The sequence below is a fragment of the Mesocricetus auratus genome, unplaced genomic scaffold (genome assembly GCF_017639785.1).
Source record: "Mesocricetus auratus isolate SY011 unplaced genomic scaffold, BCM_Maur_2.0 Super-Scaffold_6731, whole genome shotgun sequence".
In the NCBI taxonomy this organism is placed as follows: Eukaryota; Metazoa; Chordata; class Mammalia; order Rodentia; family Cricetidae; genus Mesocricetus; species Mesocricetus auratus.
In genome coordinates, this window is record NW_024429185.1 from 5087652 (window position 1) to 5114186 (window position 26535).

General features: G+C 43.5%; 2 protein-coding genes across 2 annotated transcripts in view; one reads left to right on the plus strand and one right to left on the minus strand.

Moving 5' to 3' along the window:
- Nucleotides 1-834: 834 nt before the first annotated feature.
- Nucleotides 835-24855, minus strand: Atp6v1b2 (ATPase H+ transporting V1 subunit B2). Its single transcript, XM_005075202.4, has 14 exons — nucleotides 24683-24855; nucleotides 18218-18273; nucleotides 13763-13861; nucleotides 13233-13326; nucleotides 13023-13100; nucleotides 12668-12807; nucleotides 12328-12429; nucleotides 11892-11989; nucleotides 11211-11334; nucleotides 8495-8645; nucleotides 6516-6598; nucleotides 5842-5946; nucleotides 3951-4080; nucleotides 835-2113 (listed from the first exon to the last, which is right to left on the minus strand). The coding sequence occupies exons 1-14, from the start codon at nucleotides 24816-24818 to the stop codon at nucleotides 1974-1976; spliced, it is 1536 nt and encodes a 511-aa protein (XP_005075259.2). The 5' UTR covers nucleotides 24819-24855; the 3' UTR covers nucleotides 835-1973.
- The window catches only part of Slc18a1 (solute carrier family 18 member A1), a 43625-nt gene continuing 41417 nt past the window's right edge, over nucleotides 24328-26535 (plus strand). Inside the window, exon 1 of the mRNA XM_040742204.1 lies at nucleotides 24328-24638. The gene's annotated coding sequence lies outside the window, so the exon portion shown is untranslated. The remainder of the gene's footprint in view (nucleotides 24639-26535) is intronic.

The following is a 26535-nucleotide window of genomic DNA, read 5'->3' on the forward strand; positions in this document are numbered from 1 at the left end:
CCTGCCTGCCAGGACTTCAGGCCTGATCCACCAGGTCCACTTACTACACTGTTCATGGTGTGTTCTCATTGAGCCCCATTTTACTGAACTGAGCCCACCTGCCCTCAATTCAACCTCAGAAGACTTCAAAGGCAGACTGCTCCGTGGACCCGGCACTTCAAACTACCCATGGCTCGCACAAGAGAGCTGCACTTGGTGAGGTACTGATAACTTTAATCTACAACGGGCTTTCACTCACATGAAATCTCCACTGAACAGCAGTCAGCCGCTTGAAGATACCTGTCATTTAAATTTATCTTTAACAGAAGATAAATCTAGTAAACGTTTAACAGAAGATAAATTTAGTAAATGCCTTCACTAAAAACAATGAGCTAGCAAGACTGCTACTTAACCAACAAGCCCTAACTGTTGTTTTTGGGAAAGATTTATTTATTCATGTATTTTATGTACATGAGTGTTCGTCTTAATGCATACCAGAAGAGGGCACCATATACATTACAGTAGACTGTGAGCCACCAAGTGAGGGCTGGGGATTGAACTCAGGACCTCTGCAAGAACAGCCAGAGCTTTTAACTGCTGAGTGATCTCTCCAGCCCCAGGCTGTCTTGATAAAGGCTTGTTAATAAATGCAACCTGAGTGCTGCCGGGGACCACACTCCACAGCTGTACGCACAGATGCCTTCTGAATTCAAATCCTGAGGAATATGAAGCACTCACATTTCTCACACCCCAACACAGGCCACATTCATCATGAAGGTCACAAGAGGACAAAGGTCACCTGCTTGCTTGCTGAAGTTCCCCTTCTGATGAGAAGACAGAGTCATTCCAGGGAACTTCCATTTAATTTAACATTTATTTTCATTTATAACGAGATGTCACATTTTCTACATTAAAATATAATCATGCTGGCCCCCCATCCCCTCGAGGAAAACAACTGGAAGATGGAATGCACAGAGTGGGAAGTTACTGCTGCACCTGAGAACACACAGCACAGACACCCTACAGTGGACATGGCAGAGGTGCACAGAATATAGCTAGGGGCTCACGCCCGGAAGGAGCAGGAATGAAAGAAACATCACCATATGTGCCACAAGATCACCCGGAAAAAGCAGAGCTGGGTCAGAAAGCTTGGGGGTTGAACAGAGTCTAAAACATCAGCAAACCCAAGGGCAGTCATCACCATCTTCACACCCTGCCTCAGGATCGTGGAGGCAGCCGAGAAATCTAAACTGCCATAAACACACCAGGATGAGGATGGGATGGGGGTTTTCTTAACTGTACCCCAGCCCTTTCCAAGTCTCAATTCTCCTGACTGTAGCCCAGTGGGGACCACCAGCACAAGACATGTCACCACTGCCAGGAACGTCAGCTGTGCAATGTTGCATGATTCTGGGAGAGCTCAGAGAGAGAGATGCCACACAGGAATTCCCAACTCACAGCACTGGCAGGGAGCACAAGCAGACAGTAAAACCCATCTGCACAGAGCAGAGGACAGACCCACAGGCATACCAGCACTCCAGAGGGAAGGCTCAGCCAAGAGCCTCATGGTTTTTCTCAAAGGAGAATTCTTCCAGTCTCCATCTTGCCCCTAATTTGAGACGGAAGCATTTTATCTTCAAAACAGTGATACTCTTCAGGGAGTTGAGAGGTAGGGTTTGGGAGACCCAAACAAGACATTATTAGCGACTAGCTCTCCACTATGTACAAATACATACATCAGAAAACAAACTTCACTCCGGCCTCAGCTCCTTTAAAGACAGCACTGAGGTGAGGTTTTCTGAGCAGGGATCTTTCAACCTGTTAGCAGTTTCAACGTTGCAACACTGGCACAACAGTTACCTAGCCTTTGTTTTTAATTACAGGGTAACAAGTAAACTCCCGCACACAGGTGGGAATGGAGGAGTGCAAAAGGAATCAGGAAACAGAACCAGTACTTCACAAGAGGGTCAGTCACGCCACACAAGCAGCAGCAGCTAGTGCTTCGCAGAGTCTCGAGGGTAAAATTCGCTCAGGGTGCTCTGAGGGATTCTCTTCAGCATTTCTTTGGGGAAGATTCGAAGCAACTGCCAGCCAATGTCCAAAGTCTCATAGACAGTGCGGTTTTCATAAGGACCTAAAACAAGGATACCGAATTAATGGGAAAGCACTTCCAAATCACAATTGTTTCTCAGTACTCTGTCTACGGACCTACAATCAGGGCAGGCATAAGCACAGGAGAGAACACACGGGTAGGACTCCAGACTGGACGTAGAAACGAGGGCATGAAGCACCACAGGTCAGAGGTGAGGAGAGGCCCACGGGCAGAGTGCATGCTGATGTAAGGGGTTGAGGTGGACAGAGGCAGACAAGTGAGACCCTTAAACAATGCAATTAGACCCAACATTCTGTTCAAAGGTCAGCAAAAAGCAGACTAGGACACAGGAGAAAGAGCTAGGCTTGCTGGAATCTGCAGAGATGCTGAGAAAGCCTCAAATGCCACAGAGCAAAATATATTACAGGTCAGAGGTTTTCAAAACTTTATTTTGAAACAGGCTCTCATTGAGTGGCCTATGCTAGCCTCAAACTCTACCTCTTAAGTGCTGAAATTACAAGTCAACCAAATTATTATATTTAATATAGAATTACCCGCCCCCACAAATCTTCAACCACAAGACTAAGAGCGGCTGGAATTATGGGCTCCTTTCTCTAGAAAACTTTACCCTGCTTTTTAGATTCTACATTAAAAGAAAAAATGAAAAACTAAATTCCAACAAGACGAAAGGTATATCTCAGGGGTAAGCACTTCCCTAGCATGTGTTGGTTCCATCCATAACCTCAATTAAGCCACAGTGTGCGGTGATTTCAATACAAATAATAATAAATGTACACAAGTCAAGAGTGTACAAATCCTCAGTTTATCACGAGGTGTTATTTCAAAGTAGCACACCTATTGTAACTGCCACTGAAGTAAAGGATGACGTATTTCTAGCCTTAACCCACATGTGTGTAAGGAAACCCACTAGCAGCCTTTTAGAAGAGAAACAACCAGTACAATTATGGTAGTTCCCCTGAGCTGTGAGTGGTGGAAGGCGGGCACCAATGGCCGAGGGTGACGGGACAAGGCTGTGGATGAGGGCCTTGAACCTCAGACCTGGTACAGACCTGCGGCTTCACGCTCATCCAGGAGCCTCCACCATCTCCAGCCCCACCCATAACTACTGACTCAGATTTAGCCCTTTCAAGAAGCTTGGTTGATGCAAAAGCAAATCAAAGTTTGAGAACTACTGAATAAAACATTGTAGTGAGGATACAAAAATAATAGAGTAAGAAGAATACTACAAATGAGTAGTATCTGATCACTAAAGAACAAGGAAGGTTATGAATGCTGCCCAGTCAACTGGACTAGGGAGCTGTCTCACAGACACACACACACAGACAGACAGACAGATACACACACAGACAGACACACAAAACACGCATGAGATTCTCAAAAATAAAAACAAAATTAAAAACAAAACAACAGCATGCTGCCCAGCAACTGAGATAGGTCAGCTGGGAAAACAACCAGACACTGACAGCACAGACCAGAGTATTGGCAGGCAGGACGGGGTCAGCTGGGGAAGTCTCATGGCTGCTGGGTCCTTAGGGACAGTGACACACAAAAAGAAACACTCATAGCAGGTAGCGGTGTGGGAGCTTGAGAAGGTGAGGGTCATATACGGCACATTGGAGCCCACGGGACAGTGAGTCAGTGCTCAGGAAGAAAACAAACAAACGCAAACTAGGTGGTTGGGCTGTGTGAGATCGAATCAGAGACTCCCAAGGGTGCGCAGAAGGCACAGGGCAGGAAGTCAGAGGTGAAGACTTGGAGGGAGTCTCGTTAGAGGAGAAAACGCAGAGACCAACCTGAGTCCTCAGATTCGCAAGCAGGGCTCACTAAGATGTTTTGTGTGTGAGAGGAATCGTCTTACCCTGAGTAATGAAGTTCTTCTCAAATTTCTGCAGAAACTCCAAGTAGAGAAGGTCATCTGAGGTCAGGGCTTCTTCTCCCACCACAGCTTTCATGGCTTGCACATCCTTGCCGATAGCATAGCACGCATACTGAGGAGAACAGAGAGGCTCAGTCAACAGCACGGACACTGAGGAGGACAGAGGCTCAGTCAACAGCATGGACACTGAGGAGGGCAGAGGGTCAGTCAACAGCACAGACACTGAGGAAGACAGAGGCTCAGTCAACAGCACGGACACTGAGGAAGACAGAGGCTCAGTCAACAGCACGGACACTGAGGAGGACAGAGGCTCAGTCAACAGCACGGACACTGAGGAAGACAGAGGCTCAGTCAACGGCACGGACACTGAGGAGGGCAGAGGCTCAGTCAACGGCACGGACACTGAGGAGGGCAGAGGCTCAGTCAACGGCACGGACACTGAGGAGGACAGAGGCTCAGTCAACGGCACGGACACTGAGGAGGACAGAGGCTCAGTCAATGGCACGGACACTGAGGAGGACAGAGGCTCAGTCAACAGCACGGACACTGAGGAGGGCAGAGGCTCAGACAATAGCACGGACACGGAGACGCCCTGCTGCAGCTCTTTTCATCATGCTCAACTCTGAGAGCTCCCAGGAAAGTTCTCAAGGGAGGCCTTCAATTCAACCATGCAATGCACAGACATTACCCACACAACAAAAATATACTTTCCCAGGGTGCCTGTGAATTTACAGTGGCGAGAGAACAGAATGCAGAAGAACCAAAGAGAAATTTCTGCAGGTCTCACCCAAATGCCTGTGATTTCCCAGGCCTGCCATTTCCATTGCAGGGTCAGATATTTTTATGTTTGGTGTACAATCTATAGACATTAGGGAAGTCACAGACTATATACAAGTCTTAGCTTCAGTGTTCTGTTGGTTGTTTAATTTGTTTAGTAACAAATGTGATAGCATTCATGTAGAAATATGATATGATTAGTACTTAAAAGAACAGCGATTTTTTGTTTTCATGTTTAAAATATCTAGCACCTCTATTTATTCATTTAGTGTGCATAGGGACATTTTTTATCTGTGGGCACACATGTGCCATGGTATGTGTGTGAGAGTCAGAGGACAATTTGCAGGAGTTGGTTCTCTTCTTCCACCCTGAGGGTCCCTGGGACTGAATTGTAAGACTTGGTGGCAAGTGCCTTTACCCATTGAGCCCTGTTGACATTTTTTTTTAAGTTAAAAACTGTGGACTGAAAAAACTAGTAGTTAACAGCCTCGCTGTTCTTCTAGGAGGCAGGATCGATTTCCAGTACCCACAGAGCCCCTAAATAGGGGCAGAATATCCAATAAAATAAAATTCCATATAGTATTAGAGATGAGTTACAAGCTTAGTAATTTTCTTGTTGTTGCTATTACTGTTTTCTGAGACAGTGTCACTATGAAGTCCACGCTGACTTCCAATCTGCAATTCTTTTGCCTTAACCTCCTGAATAGTGGGACTACAGGTATGACACCACAAGCTGTCTAAACCTGGTATGTTGTTAGGGTTTATTTTATTTTATATGCATGAATGATTTGCAAGCATGTATTTCTGTGAACCACATACATGCTTGGAACCCTCAGGTCAGGTGAACAAGAATGACAACTGCTCTGAACCACAGAGTCCTCTCCAGGCCCCAAGCTTGGTATTTTAACTTGAGTAGCAGCAGTTAGTTACAGAAGAAGGCTGCTTTGTTCTACAGCGGTTTTGTTCCGTGTCAAAGCAGCACTGACGTCCCACTCGGGTGGGAAGGAAAAAGGAGTACTAGAAGAGTTACGGACAGGACAGCACGACCCACGGACAAAGGCAGTGGCTCAAGCCTCATCCTCGGAGAAGCACGTACCAGTTGGTTAGAGACGTCAGCATGGTCCTTCCTGGTCATCCCTTCTCCAATAGCCGACTTCATCAACCGAGAAAGTGAGGGCAGCACATTAATAGGTGGGTAAATCTTGGGTAGAAAAGAAAAAAAAAAACTGTATGTAAAATTCGAGTCTTACTGTACAGAACATTTAAACATCATCAGTATCCCTCATTTCACATAAATCCGCAGGCATTTCTTCCTAGATGAGGTCTAATATCTTCTAGGGAAGAAACACTAGTGAGAAATACTTGGGACACAGTATTTCTTTTGAGAAACAGATCATCTAAACAATCTTCTGCAAGGACTCAAAAATTTTATAAGCAAAATAAAAAGATTTTAATAGTCTCCCCTAAAAGTTGACTTTGGAACTCTGTACAAAGCTAGAAAAAATCCTGCTTTTTTATTAATAAAATTAGCAGCAGATTATACCATATACCACCTTTAGCATAGAATCTGCCCCCTGGCCCCAAAAAAGTTCCTTGAGGTAAAGGATCCCATTTAAAGGCACAATAAATGAAAATGGTAATTCTTGAGTCTGGCATTCTGCCTATTGTGACATTTTAGCTTACAGAAATGACACTTTTGCTGATACTGTCAAATAGTCCCAAAGAGCAAATCAAGTCAGCAGAGTGACGAGTGGCTGCAAGCAACAGTACCTGTCTGTTGTGCAGCTGTCTGTCCACGTAGATCTGCCCCTCAGTGATATACCCAGTCAGGTCAGGGATGGGGTGGGTGATGTCTGCCAGGGAAAGACACAAGGAGGTAAGCACACGGCTGTCTCAGGGCCAATCCCATCACAAGAAGCCAATCTGTGTCACCTATACAGCTCTGCCTGTAAGAGCGACAGTGAATGCATCTCTGCGATGATGGATTTGTGCTGTCTGGTACTGTCAACTGAACACAACCTGGGATGACACTCTGGGTTGGGTTGGCTTGTGAGCATATCTGTGGGGAGTGTCTTAATTACGTTAGCTGATGTGAAAATATGCCCCCATGGATGCAAACACTGCCTAGGCAGGGTGTCCCAACTGCATGGGAAACAGTGAGATACTCAGCATTCACAGCTCCGCTCTTAACCATGGATGAGACGTTTGAAGTTCCTGCCCTGACTTTCCTTCAATGATGGACTATAACCTGAAACATAATCTTCTCCTTAAAGGTGCTTTTTATCAGTGTGTTTTCTTGTTTTGACACAACATTTCTCTGTGTAGCCCTGGCTGTCCTGGAACTCGCTTTGTAGACCAGGTGGGCCTCGAACTCACAGAGATCCACCTGTCTCTGCCTCCTGAGTGCTGGGATTAAAGGCATACGCCACCACTGCCAGGCTTATCAGGATGTTTTTATCACAGCAACAGATATGGAAGCAGGATGGAAAGGCCTTTGCCAAACATGGCTGCTAAGTACCTGCTGAGGGCTTAATTTCAAATTTCATTTTCATCAAATTTAAACATAGGACAATGTGCCTAGCAGTTACCATATTAAACGGCAATTTCATTTGCTCAGTTACGGTAGTTCCAACACGTGTTGGTGTTGTACACTATGAAGTAAACACTTACTCCTAGTCATGTGCTTTCTTCTTAAAACATCAAAGTCCCTCCTCAAGCACAAAGCTCTATGGGAATGTAGGACACACAGGCATGGCAGTGGAGCTCAGGCAACACCCACGACATGACAAGTGGCAAGCCTCTAACTGGTTCAGGGAAGCCGGCGCCTTGTGTCTGCTCCTTTGGAACAGGACGTGTTTACTTCCCAAGCAATGCGGAACTGCTACTGTGGATTCTGAATCCAGACTAAGCTCTAGAGCTCCCACTTCCTAAGCAATGACTCTACTTTTGTGTGCTCAGCACCGCGATGAGGATGAAACCAGGGACGCTCACAAAGCATCGCAACAGTGCGCACCACAGTGAGGTGTTTTCCAATAACCCTTTTAAAAGTAATTTTAAAAACAAAGTATGGACAAAAGGGCATGGTGGTAGAGGAATAGCCAAGAGCCCACGACGAGCACACTCAGCCTTGCTGCACCGTGTGCTCGCACAGGCCCAGGAAAGCAGGCTGCTTCTGACCCAAGCCGCGGTCAAACATCAGAATCTGTGGCCTTCACATCTGTTCTCTTCACCGCACACGTAACTATTTAAATGACTGCCTCACAAGACAATCCAAGCAGCTTAGAGGCAAATTCTCCCTAAATAAAACAGTGTTCTGAAAATAGTAGACATCCGAAATAATAGATCATACATCTGAAATTCAAATTACAAAGAAAATTGCGTTCATACAGAAAGTAATAGAATGTTGTTGAGGTATAAGTGTATAGTTAAGGTAAACCTCAGAGGTCAAGCTCTCAGAAGAATTTTAACTCAAAAGGGTAAATGGTTGCCTTCTACGGAGTCAATGCCCTGGGGCTATTGAGCTGGTTCATGGGTAAAAGCCCTTGTCTTCAAGCCTGATTACCTGAGTTCCCCAGGGCCTATACAGTCTAAGAGACCTAACTACCACTGGCACACTGGAAAGCCCCTCCCCGATCCACATACACACAGATAAATGAATGTTAACACATATGCACACATACATTCTTTCCCTCACAAATCAGAAGCCCTTACAGTGATTAAGTCTGGTAGAACCAAACACGCAAACTTACCATCATTGGGCATGGTGAGAATAGGGATTTGGGTAATAGAGCCATTTCTACCTTCCACCCGGCCAGCACGCTCATAGATGGTGGCTAAATCAGTGTACATGTAGCCTGGGAAGCCACGCCGACCAGGGACCTCTTCCCTGGCTGCTGAGACCTAACCGCAAATCACGGAAGAAAAACACCACATTAGAGTAAGAAAAAAGGTCTGGCTAGAATGTCTGCTTGACAACAAACATGACCCTGTAGGGAGGGGTCTGAGCCAGGTTCTCGGCATACCGCCTTATGGTCCTGTAGTCGGTGTTCTTATGGAGCTCCCAACAATGGGGGTGTCTCTGACTCTTTCATTTGCTCTTGGGACCCTTTTCCTTCTACTGGTTGCCTCATTTGGGCCCAGTCTTACTGTATCTTGTTAGGCCATGTTTCGTGGATATCCCTGGGAGGACTACTTTTTTTTGGGGGGGGGTGGGGGCAGAAGAAAATTTGATCTAGGTGAAGGGGAGGTGAGGGAAGGGACTGGAAGTAGTAGGGAGGGGGAAACTTCAGTCAGGATGTAATGTATGAGAGAAGAATAAAAGTAAAAATATAAAAGAATGTCCGCTTGAATATTCCCAACAAAGTACTTAAATTAGTGGTTATAAATAAAAAATGTTGAATATTAAACTGGATCAGAAATTCAGCTGGGGCTAGAAGGGTGATGCTATTCACATGGTCATTTGTCTATTTTCACTTTGCTAATGACTATACTTTTCTTAGTTCCGAATAAATAGTAATCTTTGGAGTTTGGGAACAAAAACCATTTCTGTTCTTTTCATAAGCTTTCGTTTATGTGTTTAAAAATGAGTGACAATAATAAATAATAAATATTATATGCATAAATAAATTCTGTGAAAGAAATTTAGTTGGGTGTGGTGGTGTACACATGTAATCCCAACACTGGGAAGGTTAAGGTAGGAGATCTATAAATTCAAAGACATCCTGGACCACGATGAGACCCTGTCTCAAAAACAAAAACATGAAGTAAGAAAACGAAACACTTAAGATTTTATTGTAACAACGTACTAGAAAAAGCCTCTAGCTATAATCTTAGATCTAAAGCCAAAAATTTCACTTCATTAACTATGTCATGTGCAACAATTCATTTTATGTAAAACAGACATGAAAAGGTCAAAACGAGGAACACATACCAAGAACCAACCACTTGCATGATTCACACATTAGTCAAATCTTCACAACAGCCAAACAAGAAAGTATAACCCAAACTTATAGTCAGAATCGAGGCTTAGATAAATTTCTTAAGAAGACAGAGCCCAGCTTAGTGGAATAGGTCTAGAATCCCAACACTTTAGAGAGTCAGGAAGATCAGAAATTCAAGGTCAACATCTTAGCTACATAGTAAGTTTTCAAGACTAGATTGGGCTATATATGACCTTGATCACAGAGCCAGAACAAAGTAATAATAATTCAAGGTCTTCCTTAGGGATATACATTTGGGCATTACTCCACTATCACAAGAACCTCATAGTATTACTAATGCAGGGTTCTTGCAATGTCACTCAAAGAATGATCTAGAGACCAGCAGTAATCAAAGCACAACGACACTGCCATGGCAATCTGGCAGAACACTTTGAGGCTACTGAATTTAATGTAAAATAAACCTAGGTGTGTTTATTTATTTTTTTAAAGTCTTTCTTCATAGCTCATTTTCATTGTCCTTAACAAAAGTATCAATCTGTTTCAATGAAGGAAGATGCTGGTCCTTCACATAGTCAACATGAACACTGTGACAGTGTAGTGATAATCTTGAGGATTAAAATCTAGGGTGCTAGAGAGCAGGATTCCTTAGAAGTCTTTTCATGTAGTCAGAGTAACTTATTAAAAATACCAGGAACTTGTCTTAAAATACCCCCAAATTTCTGTGTCATGATAGTGTTATAACTATTACTAAACAAACATTTGGTTTTCTGAAGAAAAAAAGTTCCAAAGATCGTGTTGCCAGACCACTTATTAAAATATTATAATCATTAAAAACACAGAGAAAGAGCCTGGTCTACAAAGCGAGTTCCAGGACAGTTCCAAGATAATACAGAGAAACCTTGTCTCGAAAAACCAAAAAAAAAAAAAACAAAAAACAAAAAACAAAAAACACAGAGAAAGATGGCTCAGCAAGTTAAAAGCATCTGCTGAGGTCCCGGGTTCAGTTCCCAGCACACACTGGGAAGCTCACAACCATCTATAAATCCACATCCACATGATCTGATGACCTCTTCTGGCCTCCATGAGCAAATACATGTACTTAGACACATAAAAATTAGGAATTGGAAAGGGTTAACATACAAAGAGTGTGGACAGGAATTTCTGGGAGAAGAGCACCATTACAAGCTTGTGTTACTTTCTGACTTCTTAGACCCTATAGACAGTGACAATGTGGTAAGCAGGCTATTAATTTTAATCTCATCCTCTAATATTTCCAAGTTGAAAGAAAACAATTATATTGTCTTTTCTGATGAAGATAATGTGCAATCAGTCAGCAACAAGTTCAAAAACATGATTAAAGAGAATCAGAAACTTACAAAGGAGCTACGTAACCCTACAAATTGACACATTTTGTTTGAGGGAAAGGGAAGGAAGAGAGGGAGGTAGGCAGGGACGTAGGGAGGGAGGGAAGGAAGGAAGGAAGGAAGGAAGGAAGGAAGGAAGGAAGGAAGGAAGGGAAAGTTACCTCTCGAAGCGCTTCAGCATAAGAACTCATATCTGTCAGGATGACCAGGACATGCTTCTCACACTGGTAAGCCAGAAATTCAGCTGTGGTCAGAGCCAGGCGGGGGGTAATGATTCTCTCAATGCTGAAAGGGAACAAGTCCCAGGTCACTCAAAAGCCAGAACCAAAGCAATTCTGGACACAGCAGCAATTTCCCCTCTGACAGTCTTAATACAACCAGGAGAGAAAAACAATTATTACTTTGAAGATGCCTCTATAGGCAATTACTCAGTGTACTTATGGAACAGTAAGTACCACAAGATAAATTATTTTACAAACACCTGTCATTTCTCAGAGCTAGTGTTTCTTAAAACTAAGAGGGGGTGGTGAGGAAAGGGGCAGGGAGGAAACAGGTGATAGAGTTCCCAGGTAAGAAGAAAAAGTTATTACTATTACCTGTCACGGCCTAGTAACTCTTATGTATGCCGTCATTTCACATGTACAACAACGATCCAGTCAAGCACTACTGGTCACTCTATGAGCGCCAGTGTCTACATTAACATCGTCATTGGAAAGTGAAGCAAGCAGACTGGAATTCAGATACAGGTCACATCAGTGCAGGGGCTTTCACTGGAACATTTACTCCTTACCTCCTTTGATCCCAGTCTTCTCACACACAAAGAAGCGACCACATTTACTTACGTTGGGTCATTCGCCAAGTTCAAAAAGAGGCAGACGTTGTCCATTGAGCCATTTTCTTCAAAGTCAGATTTGAAGAACCGGGCTGTTTCCATGTTTACCTAAATATTAATGACGTCATCAGTGCTGGGAGAAAGAAAATTCTCAACATCTATTTCTCATGAAGGCCAAGCTAAGAATCTAAATTGTTCCATCTTTTAAAAATTCAAGCATTCATTTTTTTTAAAACTATTTTTAAAATGTAAATCTAAGTAAAGCACTTTGGGCACCGAGTATTATTAGGTTTCAGTCACATGCTAAATTTGATTCCTTGGTTTTGCTAAAATGCCAAGATGCACCGTCTCTACCTAGGAACAAAGTTGACAATGTGTGTGTAGTTTATAACCTCTTTCTAACAACAGTTAATTTCTATTATTCCCAAAGAGAATACCATACTTACCCCCATAGCAGCAAACACAATGGCAAAATTTTCTTCACTGTAGTCCACTACATCTTTGGATTTCTTTACCAAACCAGCCTGGCGACAGATCTGAGCTGCAATCTGTTGAGGATGAAAAGAAGCAAGCCACAAACTAAAATCATACTCTGCAGCAAAGTTACTTATCCTTAACTCTTGAATACTTTAACTCTGTTATGTTCACAAGACGCAGCAGCAGAAGCGAGAGGGCAGACACGCAAGCCTCAACTGGGTGACGAGACAGCACGGAGCACATGCCAACGAGCTAACACATCTACAGTCTCCCATGCGCCCTGTGCACAGCAAGTACCCTAGCTCTCACCTCGTTGTGTGGCAATCCAGCAGCAGAAAAGATGGGAATTTTCTGTCCCCTAGCAATACTGTTCATGCCGTCAATGGCAGAAATGCCTGTCTGAATCATCTCCTCTGGGTAGATACGACACTGAGGGTTGATTGGCTGACCTGATGTATTCCAAAAAGGGAAGACATTAGATGGCTGCATATTATTCATGGATAGAAGTAGCAGTAAAATTAAAAAATCAGAACTATACATTCAATTTCTTTGCGCTTAAAATTATTTACTTTATGTGAAACCATAACAGTTATTCTCTCTGTGGCAAGGCTCCCAATAGTCAGAAGTTACTTTCCCAACACTGAAACCCATCTACTGGCCCTACCCATGATGTCAAGGAAGTCTTCAGCCAGCACCACAGGACCTCGGTCAATGGGTTTTCCTGATCCGTTGAATACCCGACCTATGTAACAGCAACAAGAGAAAACAGAGTAGCCCAGACTTCCAAATCAGTATTTTACGTTTCTAGATATTATATACATCTGTCTGAAAGGAAACAGATCTGTGTGCACAATCAAGGGTGATGCCCACTTACCAAGCATATCCTCGGACACCGGTGTTCGGAGAATATCCCCAGTAAACTCACAGGATGTTTTCTTGGCATCTATACCTGATGTCCCTTCAAATACCTATGGAGAAAAAGGATCAATCAGGAGGGAAACAGAAACTTCAATCAGGGACACTTAACAGACCAAGGGTCTTGCTTGCAGGGCCAACTATCACAAGCAAGCTGAGGCTGTCGGCTATGCACAAAAATGGTGGTTGAAAGAAAGAACAATGAAAAAGAAAACTTAAGGACTTTTGGTCATCTGGCCACTTTTAGAAATTTTACCTACCCTTCCCCTGCTCTAGACTGTTTTTTAGGGAACATGTTAAGAAAGCTCTTTCCCTGTAATAAAATGACATTAAAACTAGGAATTGAAAGGAGAAGATACAAAAGCTGTGTCAGTACATTTTGATAGCATCCAATCATCAGCGGATGTGGCTTCTCATAACTGTCCAGTCATGGAACTCACTACGAGGGTTGGCTAGGAGACGGCTCATGGCTTTGAGGGATGCTCTCACCTGAACCACTGCTTTGGAGCCACTGACTTCTAGAACTTGCCCGCTTCTCTTTGTGCCATCCGGTAACGTCAAATGGACAATCTCAGCATATCTGGGAAACTAAGCAGGAGACAGTGCAGGCTTAAGAACCAGCATTCTAAAAGCTGCATCTCTACCTCCCCTGCTTGTGCACCTTCCCACCTTCCAACAAATACACCAGAGTGGAGTCTGGGTCTCTTTCACTTATGTTCACTGGCGTACAAAGTGGCAAACTAGTACAAGGTACAGAGAGGAGGGTAGTGTTTTGCAAAAACACAGCAATTACATTTCCTAATTTTCCCAAGATTCTGAGGCTACAGAAAGCAATAGCAATAGCAGTATCTCTGCCACGCAAAGTGATGTCCATTTTCTGGGCTATGCATACTGTAATCACCTAGGCCTCACATGACAGGAAAGAGATTACCCCGCATGCCCATCTAGCCCTACACTGTTCATTTTTGAGACAGGATATAACGTAACCCAAGCTATCGGTACCTCCTTAGGGCTGGAATTACAAGTTCCCGAGCTGCCACACCCAGCTAGGATGCTGCTTTACTACTGGTAAACCATTCGATGCATCATTGGGCAACTTGCTTTACTGTATTGACCCATGTCTAACATAATACATTGTCGTGTTTTGAGAGATATGTGCCCTTCTATGTGCTTTGAGGGGGGAATCCCTTCCATCAAATTATTGTACATTAGGGATTATAAGACCTTTGGGTTTTGGAGATATTAAAATGTTAATAAATGAACATTTGAAAATTAATGTTTACAAAGCTGACAGTTAAAAAATCTATGAGTAAGCTGGGTGTGGTAGTACATGCCTTTAATCCCAGCACTTGGAGGCAGAGGCAGGTCTGTCTACATAGTTATAGGCCAACCAAAGTACACAGTGAGATCATGTATCAAAAAGAAAAAAATCATCCAATGACCATGTCAAATTCAGCTGTTTACCTAATGAAACACAGAGCTATCCCATATTATAAAATAAATCCTCATTTTACACGTAACTCTTCCCAATAGTTAGTAAGCTACATACTACAGTGAATGCATGCACATATAAGTGACAAACTGTAGCATTTTCTGCCCAATTATTTTACAAAGGTACCAGATTAAATGACAGTCCCCTATCAGTATAAAAACCCAAAACCCAAACAAAACAAAAAACAATCTCCTTCCCCCTCTATTTTTGACAATCTCTTACTTTCTTACTTATTTGGGGTTTTATAGAATGTGGATATTAATCCTCTTATAAACAATGTTTCTCATTTTAAATTTTGCTTATGGCATTTTCTATCTCACAAAAGTATGTAAGCGTTTATGGAATAAAAGTATTGTTGTTATGATTTTATCTTTTACTTAGGAAAACCATTGGCCTGAAAGTCATAAACGGGTTTTCAGTGGTGTCTTCCAATATGCTTCTAATAGACTGATGTTTCACTTAAATCCATTTGTATTTAATTTCCTATTTACTTATTTTTCATTTTTATTTGGGAAATGAATGCTCCAACATTTGACTAGCATAAAATGTTTCCCAGGGCCTCACAATGCCCAATTCACCATATCAAACACTCAAGTGTGCCAGATATAATCCCAGCAGCACCCAGAGGGCCCAGACAAGGGGACTGCAAACTCCAGGTCAGAGTGGGCTACATAATGAGAATATTTCTTGGGCAGTGGTAGCACACACCTTTAATCCAGCACTCAGGATACAGAGGCAGGCAGATCTCTGAGTTCAAGGCCAGCCTGGTCTACAGAGTGAGTTCCAGGACAGCCAGGGATACGCAGAGAGACCCTGTCTGGGTGCCAGGGAGGTGCATGAGTCTGTCTCATGAAAGAAGGACAAGACAACCACAGGCCATCCATGTGCAGAGTTGTTTGGGTTTCATATCCTTGCTACATGGATGGGTTTATCCCTTATTAATTCCCCAGGCTTCTTCACCCTATCTCTGACTGTACTAGCTGGTAAGAAACAATTCTTTTACAAATTTGAGTCTATGCAACCAATCAAAGTTAAGTGGAATCACTCAGAACAAATGGAATTTCTGTGTATTTGCCATCTTGCAGGCCTTTCTGTGAGTCTCATGAGGTTCTCTACAAACAGTTACATCTAACACAAAGGCCACAATGGTTTCTGTACGTTGACTCTTCATTACTGTCTCTAACAAACAGCACTAATGATTTATACTTTTGTGTAATTCCACGGGGACAATGACAGTTCCTATTTTTCCCAGCCCTTACATTCTCGCTCTTCCCACTGCTTGCCAATGTCAAACACAAGGATGGACAGCAACAGGGGCAAGCGTTCTCATCTAACCCTGGCCGCTTTTAGCTTTTGTTCAATTCTTGGCCAGAGCTCCTAAAACAGTTGTGATTTCCTAGGTACTGGGAACAATCAAGATGAAAGCAGGCCTTTATTATTCACAGAAGTCCTTTCAATCACACCTGTACCTTAATGTGGTGACTTTTGAGAGCCTGCTAGACATCACGAGAGTGTCCACTGTCAAGGTGAACCAAGCACCCAATTGGAGAGCTAGATGTTTCAAACACCCCATCCTCTGATCTCTGAGGAGGGGAGAGAGACTGGAGATTGACTTAGTCAATACTGACCAGCAATTCTATCAACAAGAGTTACATAACAAATTCTCTATAAAAGCCCTGACTGAGAGTTGGGAGTTTTTTTGTTTGGAAAGAATGTAGCCGCAGGCAGACATGTATTACCCTCAGCTCCTCTGGACAGAAGCCCCAGTAACTCACAACTTCTTAGGGCTCAGATATTTACTTATCTGGCTATTCAATTATACTTCTTAGTATACCACTTAAAATAAGTCAGTAACGGTAAATGAATTGTGTTCCTGCTTTGGATGCGCTTTAACTATGGAAAATGAATAGAGACCCTCTGATTTATAGTCAACTCGACAGTAGCTGTGTCTGCATAGATACCCATAGTGTATGACTGAACTGGTACAGGGAATGCATATGGCAAGATCAGTGGAGTGTGTAGGAAATGAGTCAAATTTCAGGTCTACTGAAAAACTAACTCAAAGGCCAGAAGCCAGGAGGAAACAGAGTAGCTTTCACTAATTTAAAAAAGACTATTACCAGGACAATGATTCTCCATCTTCCTAATGCCACGATCCTTTAACACAGTTCCTCAAGGTGTGGTGCCTCCCAACCATAAAATTATTTTGTTGCTACTTCATAACTGTAATTTGCTACTATTATGAATTGTACTGCATATATTTGGTATGTGACCCCTGTGAAAGGGTCACAACCCACAGGCTGAGAACCTGTGTAGTGGGGTCTTCTAAGTTGTTTATTACCTGCTGTCCGTCCTTGTGCTAGATAGAGGGGCCTGGAGCCAGGAGGACGGGTGGGGCTTGAGGACTCCCAGTCCAGCAGAGAAACACAAGTATTACTTCCGGGAAAAATCCTGCATCAATGGACTAGGGAGAGTGACAGAGGACACCCAAAGCCTCCTTTTGGGTCAGAGGGAATTGCGCTAGGCTTACTCTTACTTTGTAAGAATCCTTTCTCGTAATAAAGTTAAAGAGAATATGCACTTTGCCCTTTAAAAAATATTTCTCAATCTATTTTCTGCTTCCGGAGGGTGACATACATGATCATCATTAGCGTTTCTCAAGAGAGTCATGACTGTGTGCTTCGACCAGGCCTGCTCCAACCGCCAACAACAGAAACTCTAGAGCGCACACTATTTTAATTACTTCCTCTGGCACTTTCCTTTTCTTTTTCAAATATTTTGTTTGTAATACTTATTTGTATTTTTTTCTGACGATACTCTGATTGTAAAGCTTAGTCCAGGGTAACCAATTAGAAACTAGATTCCAAACTCCTTCCCTACAATTAACAGTAAGTTCCCAATAGACATACAAGAACAACATATTAACTAATGATCCTTACAACCAATCGAGGACAAATTATTCTGTTTAGGGTTTTAAGTCACTATTGAGACAGTCAGTTCTTGTATATTCATTACTTGTACGTCCCTATTGGGCTCTCAAAGACAAAGTACACTTAGTTATTTGAGAGTTTAACATTTAGTACAGAGGAATAATACTACTTTTAAAAAACCTTGTAACACATCAGGCTTTGACACATGGCATAAGATGCCAAATCTCTGTTTAATATCATTCAGGCTATAAAACACACTCAATATTTCTGTTCCCCCCCTCCCCATAAATCTATGTAAAGTAAGATCTCTCCTCCAACTCTGAAGGCAAGGGACTTGAGGCCATGAAATAGAATCCACACTAAAGCTAGTTCGAGAACCCAGTCTTCTGACTTTCGGTCTTTCTTTCCCACAGAGCATACTTACAGTCACACCTAAGAATGGTTTACAATTCATAGAAGGTTTACAAAGTAGTGGAGAAATGTGAAGAACAGTCAGAGCATAATGGATGAGCCGTTCGTTACCTTCACATGATCTAAGATTACTAGTGGACCATTCACTCCTGAGACAGTCCTGTAGGCTGGAAAGAAAGAGTCTGTTTAGTGAACAGCACAAGCTGACATGGCTCTCTGGTTTTAACAAAAACAACCCTCCCCCTCATCTATATGGATACTCAAAAAGACATACAAGTTCTCAATGGATTCTAAAACACAGCTGCTCCTGGGCAACTTTTCAATAGCCATCTTCAAAGACATCTGAATCTTACTCCAAGCAAGCCACTGCTCTCAGAACCCCAGGGTACCAAGCAAGCACGGAAGCTGCTCCCCTTAAAAGTTCAGCTTTCATGTGGGGCAGGGGAATGTCAATGTGATGGCAGTCATGCAGGGACCTCCTGGCAGCGTCCTTGCAGAGGAGGTGGCACTTAGCTAAACAGACAAGAAAGGGAAAAGGAATCCTTACCAACTTTAGAAAGCAGTGGCAAAACTCACAAAGGAAATCTGAGAAAAATGTGGCTGGAAGGTAAGGCCATTATGGACTAGGAATATGAATAACTATGTGGAAAGACACGGTCAAGGAGGAAGCAGGCAACGAAAAACTAGCAGGGTTCAGCAAGCCAAGCGTTCTTGGTGCTTTTTAAACAGGGGCTCACTGTGCAGACCTGACTGGCCTTGAACTCACAGACATCTGTCTCTCACTTTCCTGAGTGCTGGGTTAAAGGTGTGTACCACCTCACCCAGTAAAATACGTACTCTTTGCTTGTTTTTGACAGGGTCTCACTACCCAGGGCTGGTCTTGAAATTGTAGCAACTGTCCTCCCTCATCTTCTCAGGCGCTGGGGATTGCAGGCACGAGTGACCAACCAGTCAAGAAATATATTCTTTCAATTTTTTTCTTTTAACTTTTATTTTATGTGTATGCATGTTTTGCTTGCACGCATGCCTGTGAAGGTCAGCATAGAGTGTTGGATCTTTTGAACTAGAGTTTAGGTCAGTGAGAACTGCCATATGGTGCTGGGAGTCTTCCGGAAGAGCAACCAGTACTCTCAGCCACGGAATTATCTCTCCAGCGCCGCCCCGCCCCCAAATACATAGACACACAAGCAGGGTCTATAAACCAGGAGGGCTAGGCAGGATAAGTTCTAGGCAAAGAATCAACTATTACAACCAGGTTAAAGAGATCAGTATTATTCATAGCAAAGTGTGCCCTAGAGAGAAACATCTAGTCTACTTTCACTTATTCTAACATACATTTTACATGCTTATTTATACTTTATATGTATTATGCATGGTTGCTTACATTTTATACCACCGGCTTGCAGGTGTCTGCTAAACCCAGAGTGTACCGGGTCCCCTGAAGTGGAGTTCGAGGTGGTTGAGAAGGGCTTATGTGAATGGATCCCAAGTCCTTTGCAAATGCGGGAAAGCCGTAACTTCTGAGCTAAGTTTCTCACCTCTCACCCATTTTAGCAAGGAGTTATCTATTCTTGCTGGCAAGGTTCATGATGACAAGATACGAAATACTTAGGAAATAGCAACTTTTAACAGATAACTTCAAAATTCACAATCAAAACAGCTAAAAAATTTCATTTAAGAAAATGCACCATAAAACCTGAAATAATTCATGTGAAACTATTAACTAATCAGGAACGTTTTACTTGTCTGATCTGCGATCTTCTAATCAGCTCGGACAAAGATTCCTGGAATAAATACCATCTTCCTAAGAATGAGGAAACCATTTACTAACCAGTCTGTCCACTCAAGGGGCTTCCAATCCCTCCTGCCCAAAGCCAGGAAGCAAGTGTCTCGGTGCAGTCTCTGGGTCAGAACAGACAAGTCCACTCCCTACTGAGACATTTAAACCAGATTGCAAATACTTGCTTCAATGTATCTGCTGTAATGGTCTCAATAGGGGTCCCCAAGTGGAAACTGTTTTATTCTCTTGGATAAGGGTATTAAGATTTCTTGCATTTTGGGCCAATTTTAGGAAAATATTCTTACTGCTTTAACAAAATCCAATACTGTTAAAAAAAAAAACCATGTAATTCCAACATTTCAAAGACTTTCTAGAACTGCTGCATGGAAATGGAAATTGAGCTACAATACTACTTCTTGAAACCTACTTTAAAAAAATATAAAAGCCCAGACTTTTCCAAAACCTTTCCTAAACCTTAAGGCACAAGGGAAGAGATAACTGGATTGATAAGAAACCCTCAAAACACTTCATTAAAATCCCTCCAATTCTTACAATTCTCTACAAGAAAAGAAAAGAAAGAAATGACAGTACTTTGAATTTCTAGTATTGACAACTATGGTTCAGAATCTCATGGTTAAAATTCAAACTCATTACACACTATGAAGTTTTGCCAGTCACAAGCAAAACCCATGACCAAGAAAAAGAAGCATTAGTCATGGCTTTTCCTGGAAACAGTGGAGCTGACATCCACTACAGAAGACACGGCTTAAAGGTCTTGAGTTCAATCCCCAGAGCAGCAAACAGGCAAAAAAAAAAAAAAATATATATATATATATATATATAATCCAATTAAAAAAAGAATTCTAAATTTGCAACAATGACCATATGACCTTTGAAAAGCTAATAAGCAAACACTACAAACTGACTAATTAATAGCTATAGCTCTATTATTCCTGGCTTTAGAACAGAAAAATCATTTTCAGAGAGAAGAAACTGCCCCATGCCTGAACCTGAATGAAGCCTGTCTCCAGCCAATCGAGCCAAATCCTAAAACCGAACTAGCGGGATGTTCGGAAGCTTTTATAGAACTACACACCGAGGCTGGGCACGGCAGCACATTCTAGTAATCTCAGCACTTAGACTGTGAATTCCAGGCCAGCCTAAGCTATGCTGTGAGCCCCTGCCTCAAACAATGAGTTACGTAGCAACAGTACCCGCAATTTCAGCTATGAAAAGTGCAGGATGTTTACAGTTTAGTGGGCCAGGCAGTTTCCCTGGTTTCTATTCCGTCACTGCTGCAAAGCTACCTTCTCCAGAACTTAGAGCTGCCAGAATAGTAGTAGCCCTAAATTCAGTCTGCGGTGGCTCCTGGACCCACTGCAGTTACTGACAAGTCAAGCAGATACAAGCTCTGCAAGCCAAGAGTGGGATGTCTGACAGACAGGTACCAGGTCCCCCACAGGCAATCTGAAAAACACAGCAGAGCTAGTGTGGTACAGATGAAACAGAGGCACATTAGTGTAATTTAAACAGACACAGAGACTGAGCTAATACATCCCATAATTTGAAGTAAGTGGAAATAGGACCACACCAGGGAGAGCGAGGCACATTTTTACTGAGCATTTTCAGACTATTTGATGTTTATCTTTACAAAATACTGTAAGGTAAGGAAGGCCAGTATAAACTTCCTACAAACTTTCAGACACTAAAGCCCTGGAAAACTTACCGAATGGAAGAGCTGTGGCTTGTCTTACTAAAAGTTTTGTGATGCTTTCCTTTAATTACATAGTTGTGACTCTATGATCCCGAATCTGTTCTAACTGATAACAGTATGTGGAATTCACACAGCTCCTAGCATTTGTACTAAAATAAGGACAGTCCTTTTCATGACAATGAAAGTATTCAAAAAGAAAACTGAGCAGGGAAAACATCAAATACCACTTTTTAATCCAACACATCCAGTCTTCACGAGGATAATCACTGGTAGTTGCAAACGGCTATCACTTACTTCAAAGTACGGCATCCAAGTAAGTACACCACACAGCAAAGCCACTGACAAATTATTCCCCTTCCGACAACAGCAGACACATGGTTACACTACACAAAAACATCTATGGAGTAGTATAGAAAAGCCATGACTTATTGGGAAGCTGAGGCAGGACAGCTACCACACTGCATAGCAAGTTCCTGTCCTGTCAGGGCACAGGGTAAAATGAACAAGCTGGGCATGGAGCTGAGTGACTTTAAACGCAGCACTCAGGAGGAAGAGGCAGGCATAACTCTGAGTTCAAGGCTAGCCTGGTCTACACAGGGAGTTCCAGGATTGCCAGGGCTACAAAGAGAGTCCCTTTTCTCAAACAAACAAAAACCAACTACCCAACAACCAACCAATAAAAAACAAAACTGTGAGCTACAAAGATTTTAAAGAGTACACTCTGTCAGATGACTGGCTGGCTCTTCCTCCTGCAGGGAAAGAGGTTGTTGAACACTACTAACATCCTTAAAGATTGTGACATAAAGTAAAAACCATTGCACAATAAGCCTTAGCTTTTTAGGCACCACCTTAATAGCGAAACAAAAACTCAGAAAGCAATCCCTTCTATTGCACAAGAGCGGAGAGCTCACCTGCGCACCTGAAAGGGAAGGCAGGAAGGAAAGCAAGCAGAGCCGCACTTCCGATTTTGCTGGGGCTCTGCTTCCTGACACATGAGTCAAGAAAAGTGGAGCCAACGAATCTCGAGATGCTCTGCTTTAAACGCTCTGCGGATATTGCTGATCTTGCTTAAGGTTTAAAAGAAAGGCAAAGTTTCCCTGTGATGTCAAAAAGTAGAATGATGTGTTCTAGATGTTACTAGTTTCAAGCCTAAATATTTTACATTCCATTTCTTTTTAACAACCCAATAAACCTGAAGTTAATTTAACACAGGATCTAATTTTCTCACAGGGCAACTGCCAGTATTATTCCATTCTTTCGTTCAAATAGTGTACATCAACTAACCTTCATTATGCACCACTTTAGAGGGTATCATGAAACTTTAATAATAAAAATTGAGATGTTAATATTTTACCCAGAACCATTTAAAATTGATTAGAATAAAAATGTGGCAAAATAGTAAAAGATGATACTTAAATTCAGTTAGTTGTTTGCTTAAGTACAGTATTCCAACTCCTGGCAAACTATATTAAAAATCTACCCACTGAACTAACTACTGGGACAAGTTGAATTGCAAATTACAGAATTTACAGAGCACTTCCTAGGTCAGACACTGTGAGCCTGGGGTCGCAAAGAGGGCACCTTAAGCATGTCCAGCAACGCCTCAGTCAGCAGGACAGACTCAACCACTGGTCAAGCACTTGCGGATGGTGGAACAACACTACTCATAGGCTGAAGGGCTTTACGGCATGAGCCATGGAGTATTCCATGCTCTCAGGGCTGACACTGAATGATTACATGCAAACAGACTATTGTACCCTTACAACATCCTTTCTAGAAGTCACACAATGTCTGTGGGTTCTGCCCAGAGCAAAGCAAGCGTTTCAAATGCAATTCATAAGAATCTAATTATTCCCGGGTATAAATCTGTCGATTTTTGCAATGTTTCCTTTTGCTCCTACGAGCCCCTAACAGGCATTCTCTAATTCTAACAATTATTCTTACAAAAAAAAAAAACAATGCCTAAAAGGCTCATCTCAGCAATCCAGTCTCCAATGTGTTTTCTTCCTTCCCCATGCTGCAGTGTTATCACATGACCCACTGACAGCTCAGGACAGGATTAGTCAGGTTGGAGGGCGCCCTGCTAAAACCCTTCATCTGAAATTCTTTTTAACCAATGGGCCACCCGCAGAGCCAGGCTGGCAATTAACCAGGGCGAATGCAAGCTGATTACCTGGAAAACAACAGGCACCTTTTAAAGAAGGCTCTTCCCAAAGCCTTCTCCCTCGTTTCAAGGGAACCGTGAAGAGGTTTTTGATGCTATACAACTGAAATCTTCAGCCAACAAGAGCCGTATCTTTGGGAAAGACTGACTTGTCTACTTAAACGTGGTCTAGGGTCTTTTTTTATAATCGCTACACTCAAGCCTATGCACATAACGCTAGACGTGGGGGGAAAGCTTTTCGTCTTAGCCAAGGAACCTTTTCCAGCCAACTACTTGGTTAACTAGTCAGCAAACGAGGAAACGACAGAAGACCAAGCAAGGATTAAGAAACCTCGACTTTTGCTTCCTCCTTTGCCAATAATTAGATGTCTGAAGCCTGGCAGGGTCTCTCCTTTGCAGAACCTTAGGCGTCTCGGTTGACTAGGGTACTTTTCAGCTCCGAGGCTCTCAGGTATCTAGGTGTCCTCCTGCGAAGCGGTCCCCACAGAATAAGCCACACGTCCTTCTGGCCGCGGGCCTGCCCACGTCAGCGATGACACTACACCTCCTGCTAAGTCCACCTGCCCAGAGGTCCTCGGGGACAGAGGACAAGGGAGTGGGCGGTCCCTCGACCCCGAAGACATTAAACCAGGTCAGGGGTAGATGACGCTCCGAGTGACAAGAAGTGGCCCTCAGCGACTGACAATCTCCAGCCCGGGGAACTCGGAGAGGGTGGGGCAATCGCCAGGAGCCCACCAGCCCTCGGGGAAGATTCCAGTGGGCGCTCTCTCCCTCGGCCCACTTTAGTCACGGAAACGCTCGCGCAGAGCTGGAGAGGTGCGTGCGGACTGTGCGATGCGGGGAATAACCCCATCCCTCCCCGCTGGCGGAACAGGTGAGCACAAGGCTAGGCGGACACGCTCCCTTTCCCGTACTCACTGAGACGAGGCTGGGAGAGGTAGTTCCGGCTCGCTGCCAGCGCCTGCTCCCGAGCTCCGGCCATCGGCTCACTGGTAGGCACGGGCAGCTCGGGCGCGGCCCCGTTCACGATTCCCCGCATCGCTCGCAACGCCATCTTGTCTCCTCCGTCCCGACTGGCCCCGCAGCGGCGCGGCGCAGGCGCAGATATAGCAGGGAGGCCCGTGCGGCCGGCTCCGCCCATGCGCGCTGCGAGGCTGCGGCAGAGGCCCCGCCCTCCCGGCTGCGCCCCGCCCCCGGCCTCGTGACTCTAGCTCTGCGGGGGTGGCGCAGGGTGCGTGCGCGTGCTCGCCTGCGATAAGGGAGCTGACCAGAGTGCTGGGAGCGCGGGGGACGGGGACCCGGGCGGGAAAAGAAGCCAAGGGGGCCAGAAAGGCAGGATGGACGCAAAAGAGAGAACACACACACATACACACACATACACACATACACACACATATACACATACACCACACACATACACACACATACACACAGACACATATACACACACACCACACACACAGACAGACACACATATACCACACACACACCACACACACACATATATACACACATACACATACACACATACACACAGACAGACACACAACACACAACACACACACAGACACACATATACCACTCACACACACACACCACACACATCACACACATACCACACACACACACACACACACACACACACACACACAAAGATTCATGAATTCATGAGAAAGAGGAGTAGGAAAACATGCACAAGAAAATACCCATACAACTGATCTCTGTTGTCAGACTACGAAAACCACCTATCATAATTTATTTCCGTTTTTCCTCCTACCCATTCATTCTCTCAGGGATCCGTTCAACAGACCTTGGCTTGCTTGCATATCCGTGTGGAGGACCATAAGAACAGACTTGAAAACCAGTTAAGGCGGTGGAACTCATATAGAGTGTCACAGTTTGTTTTCTGTCGTTGTGATGAAATCAGCTAGCTTTGGGCCTGGTGTGGCAGTGTATGCCTTTAGTCCCAGCACTCAGGAGGCAGAGAAAGGAATGTCTGAGTTCCAGGGTGGTCTGGTCTACATAATGACGTCTAGGACAGCCAGAGTTACATAGTGAGACCATATTCAGGAGGTAAAGAAAGAAATACAAAGCAAACAGAAAACCCAGCAGGCTGTGGGAAACTTACAACCCAGTGAGTGGACCGTGGTTCTGCTCCCAATCCAAGAACAGAGAAGGAAGACAGGGTTTTGTTGTGATAGGGTAAAGCAAGGAAAAACTGCTTTCCTTGGGTAACTGTTAGGTCTCCATAGATTGTTGATAAATACACAAGAAGATATCTAGACTGATTTGTAATTTATCATTAATTTGGGGACGTGGGGGCACAAGAATGAAAGCTGAGACTATGTGTAGAGGGGAGAGACGTTGAAGGAATCTTTAGGATTAGGGGATTGATTAGACGCTCGGCTTTCATGTTCAATAAGCCAAAAGAAGAGGAAAATTTGGCCTCATCGAGACTGTTGCCAAAAGCATAAGAGAAAGCTAATAACAGGAGGACTACAGAGTTCAGTTCCTCTGGACTTGAGAAGACCACTATGAAGGGGACATAGTGGGACACAGTAGTAGCCCCAACACTTGGGAGGTAGAAGCATGAACCCAGCTGTTTAAGCTTACGCTTGGTCATTTTCAGTTACATGGGAGTGTGAGGAAGACCTGTACTACATGAGATCCTGTCTCAAGCCAACTATAAATAGGCACTTGATTGTGAAAAGTAATCCCCCCTTTTTTTTCAAACCTGTAAGCAGGGTTAAGAGCTGAACTGTATATGATGG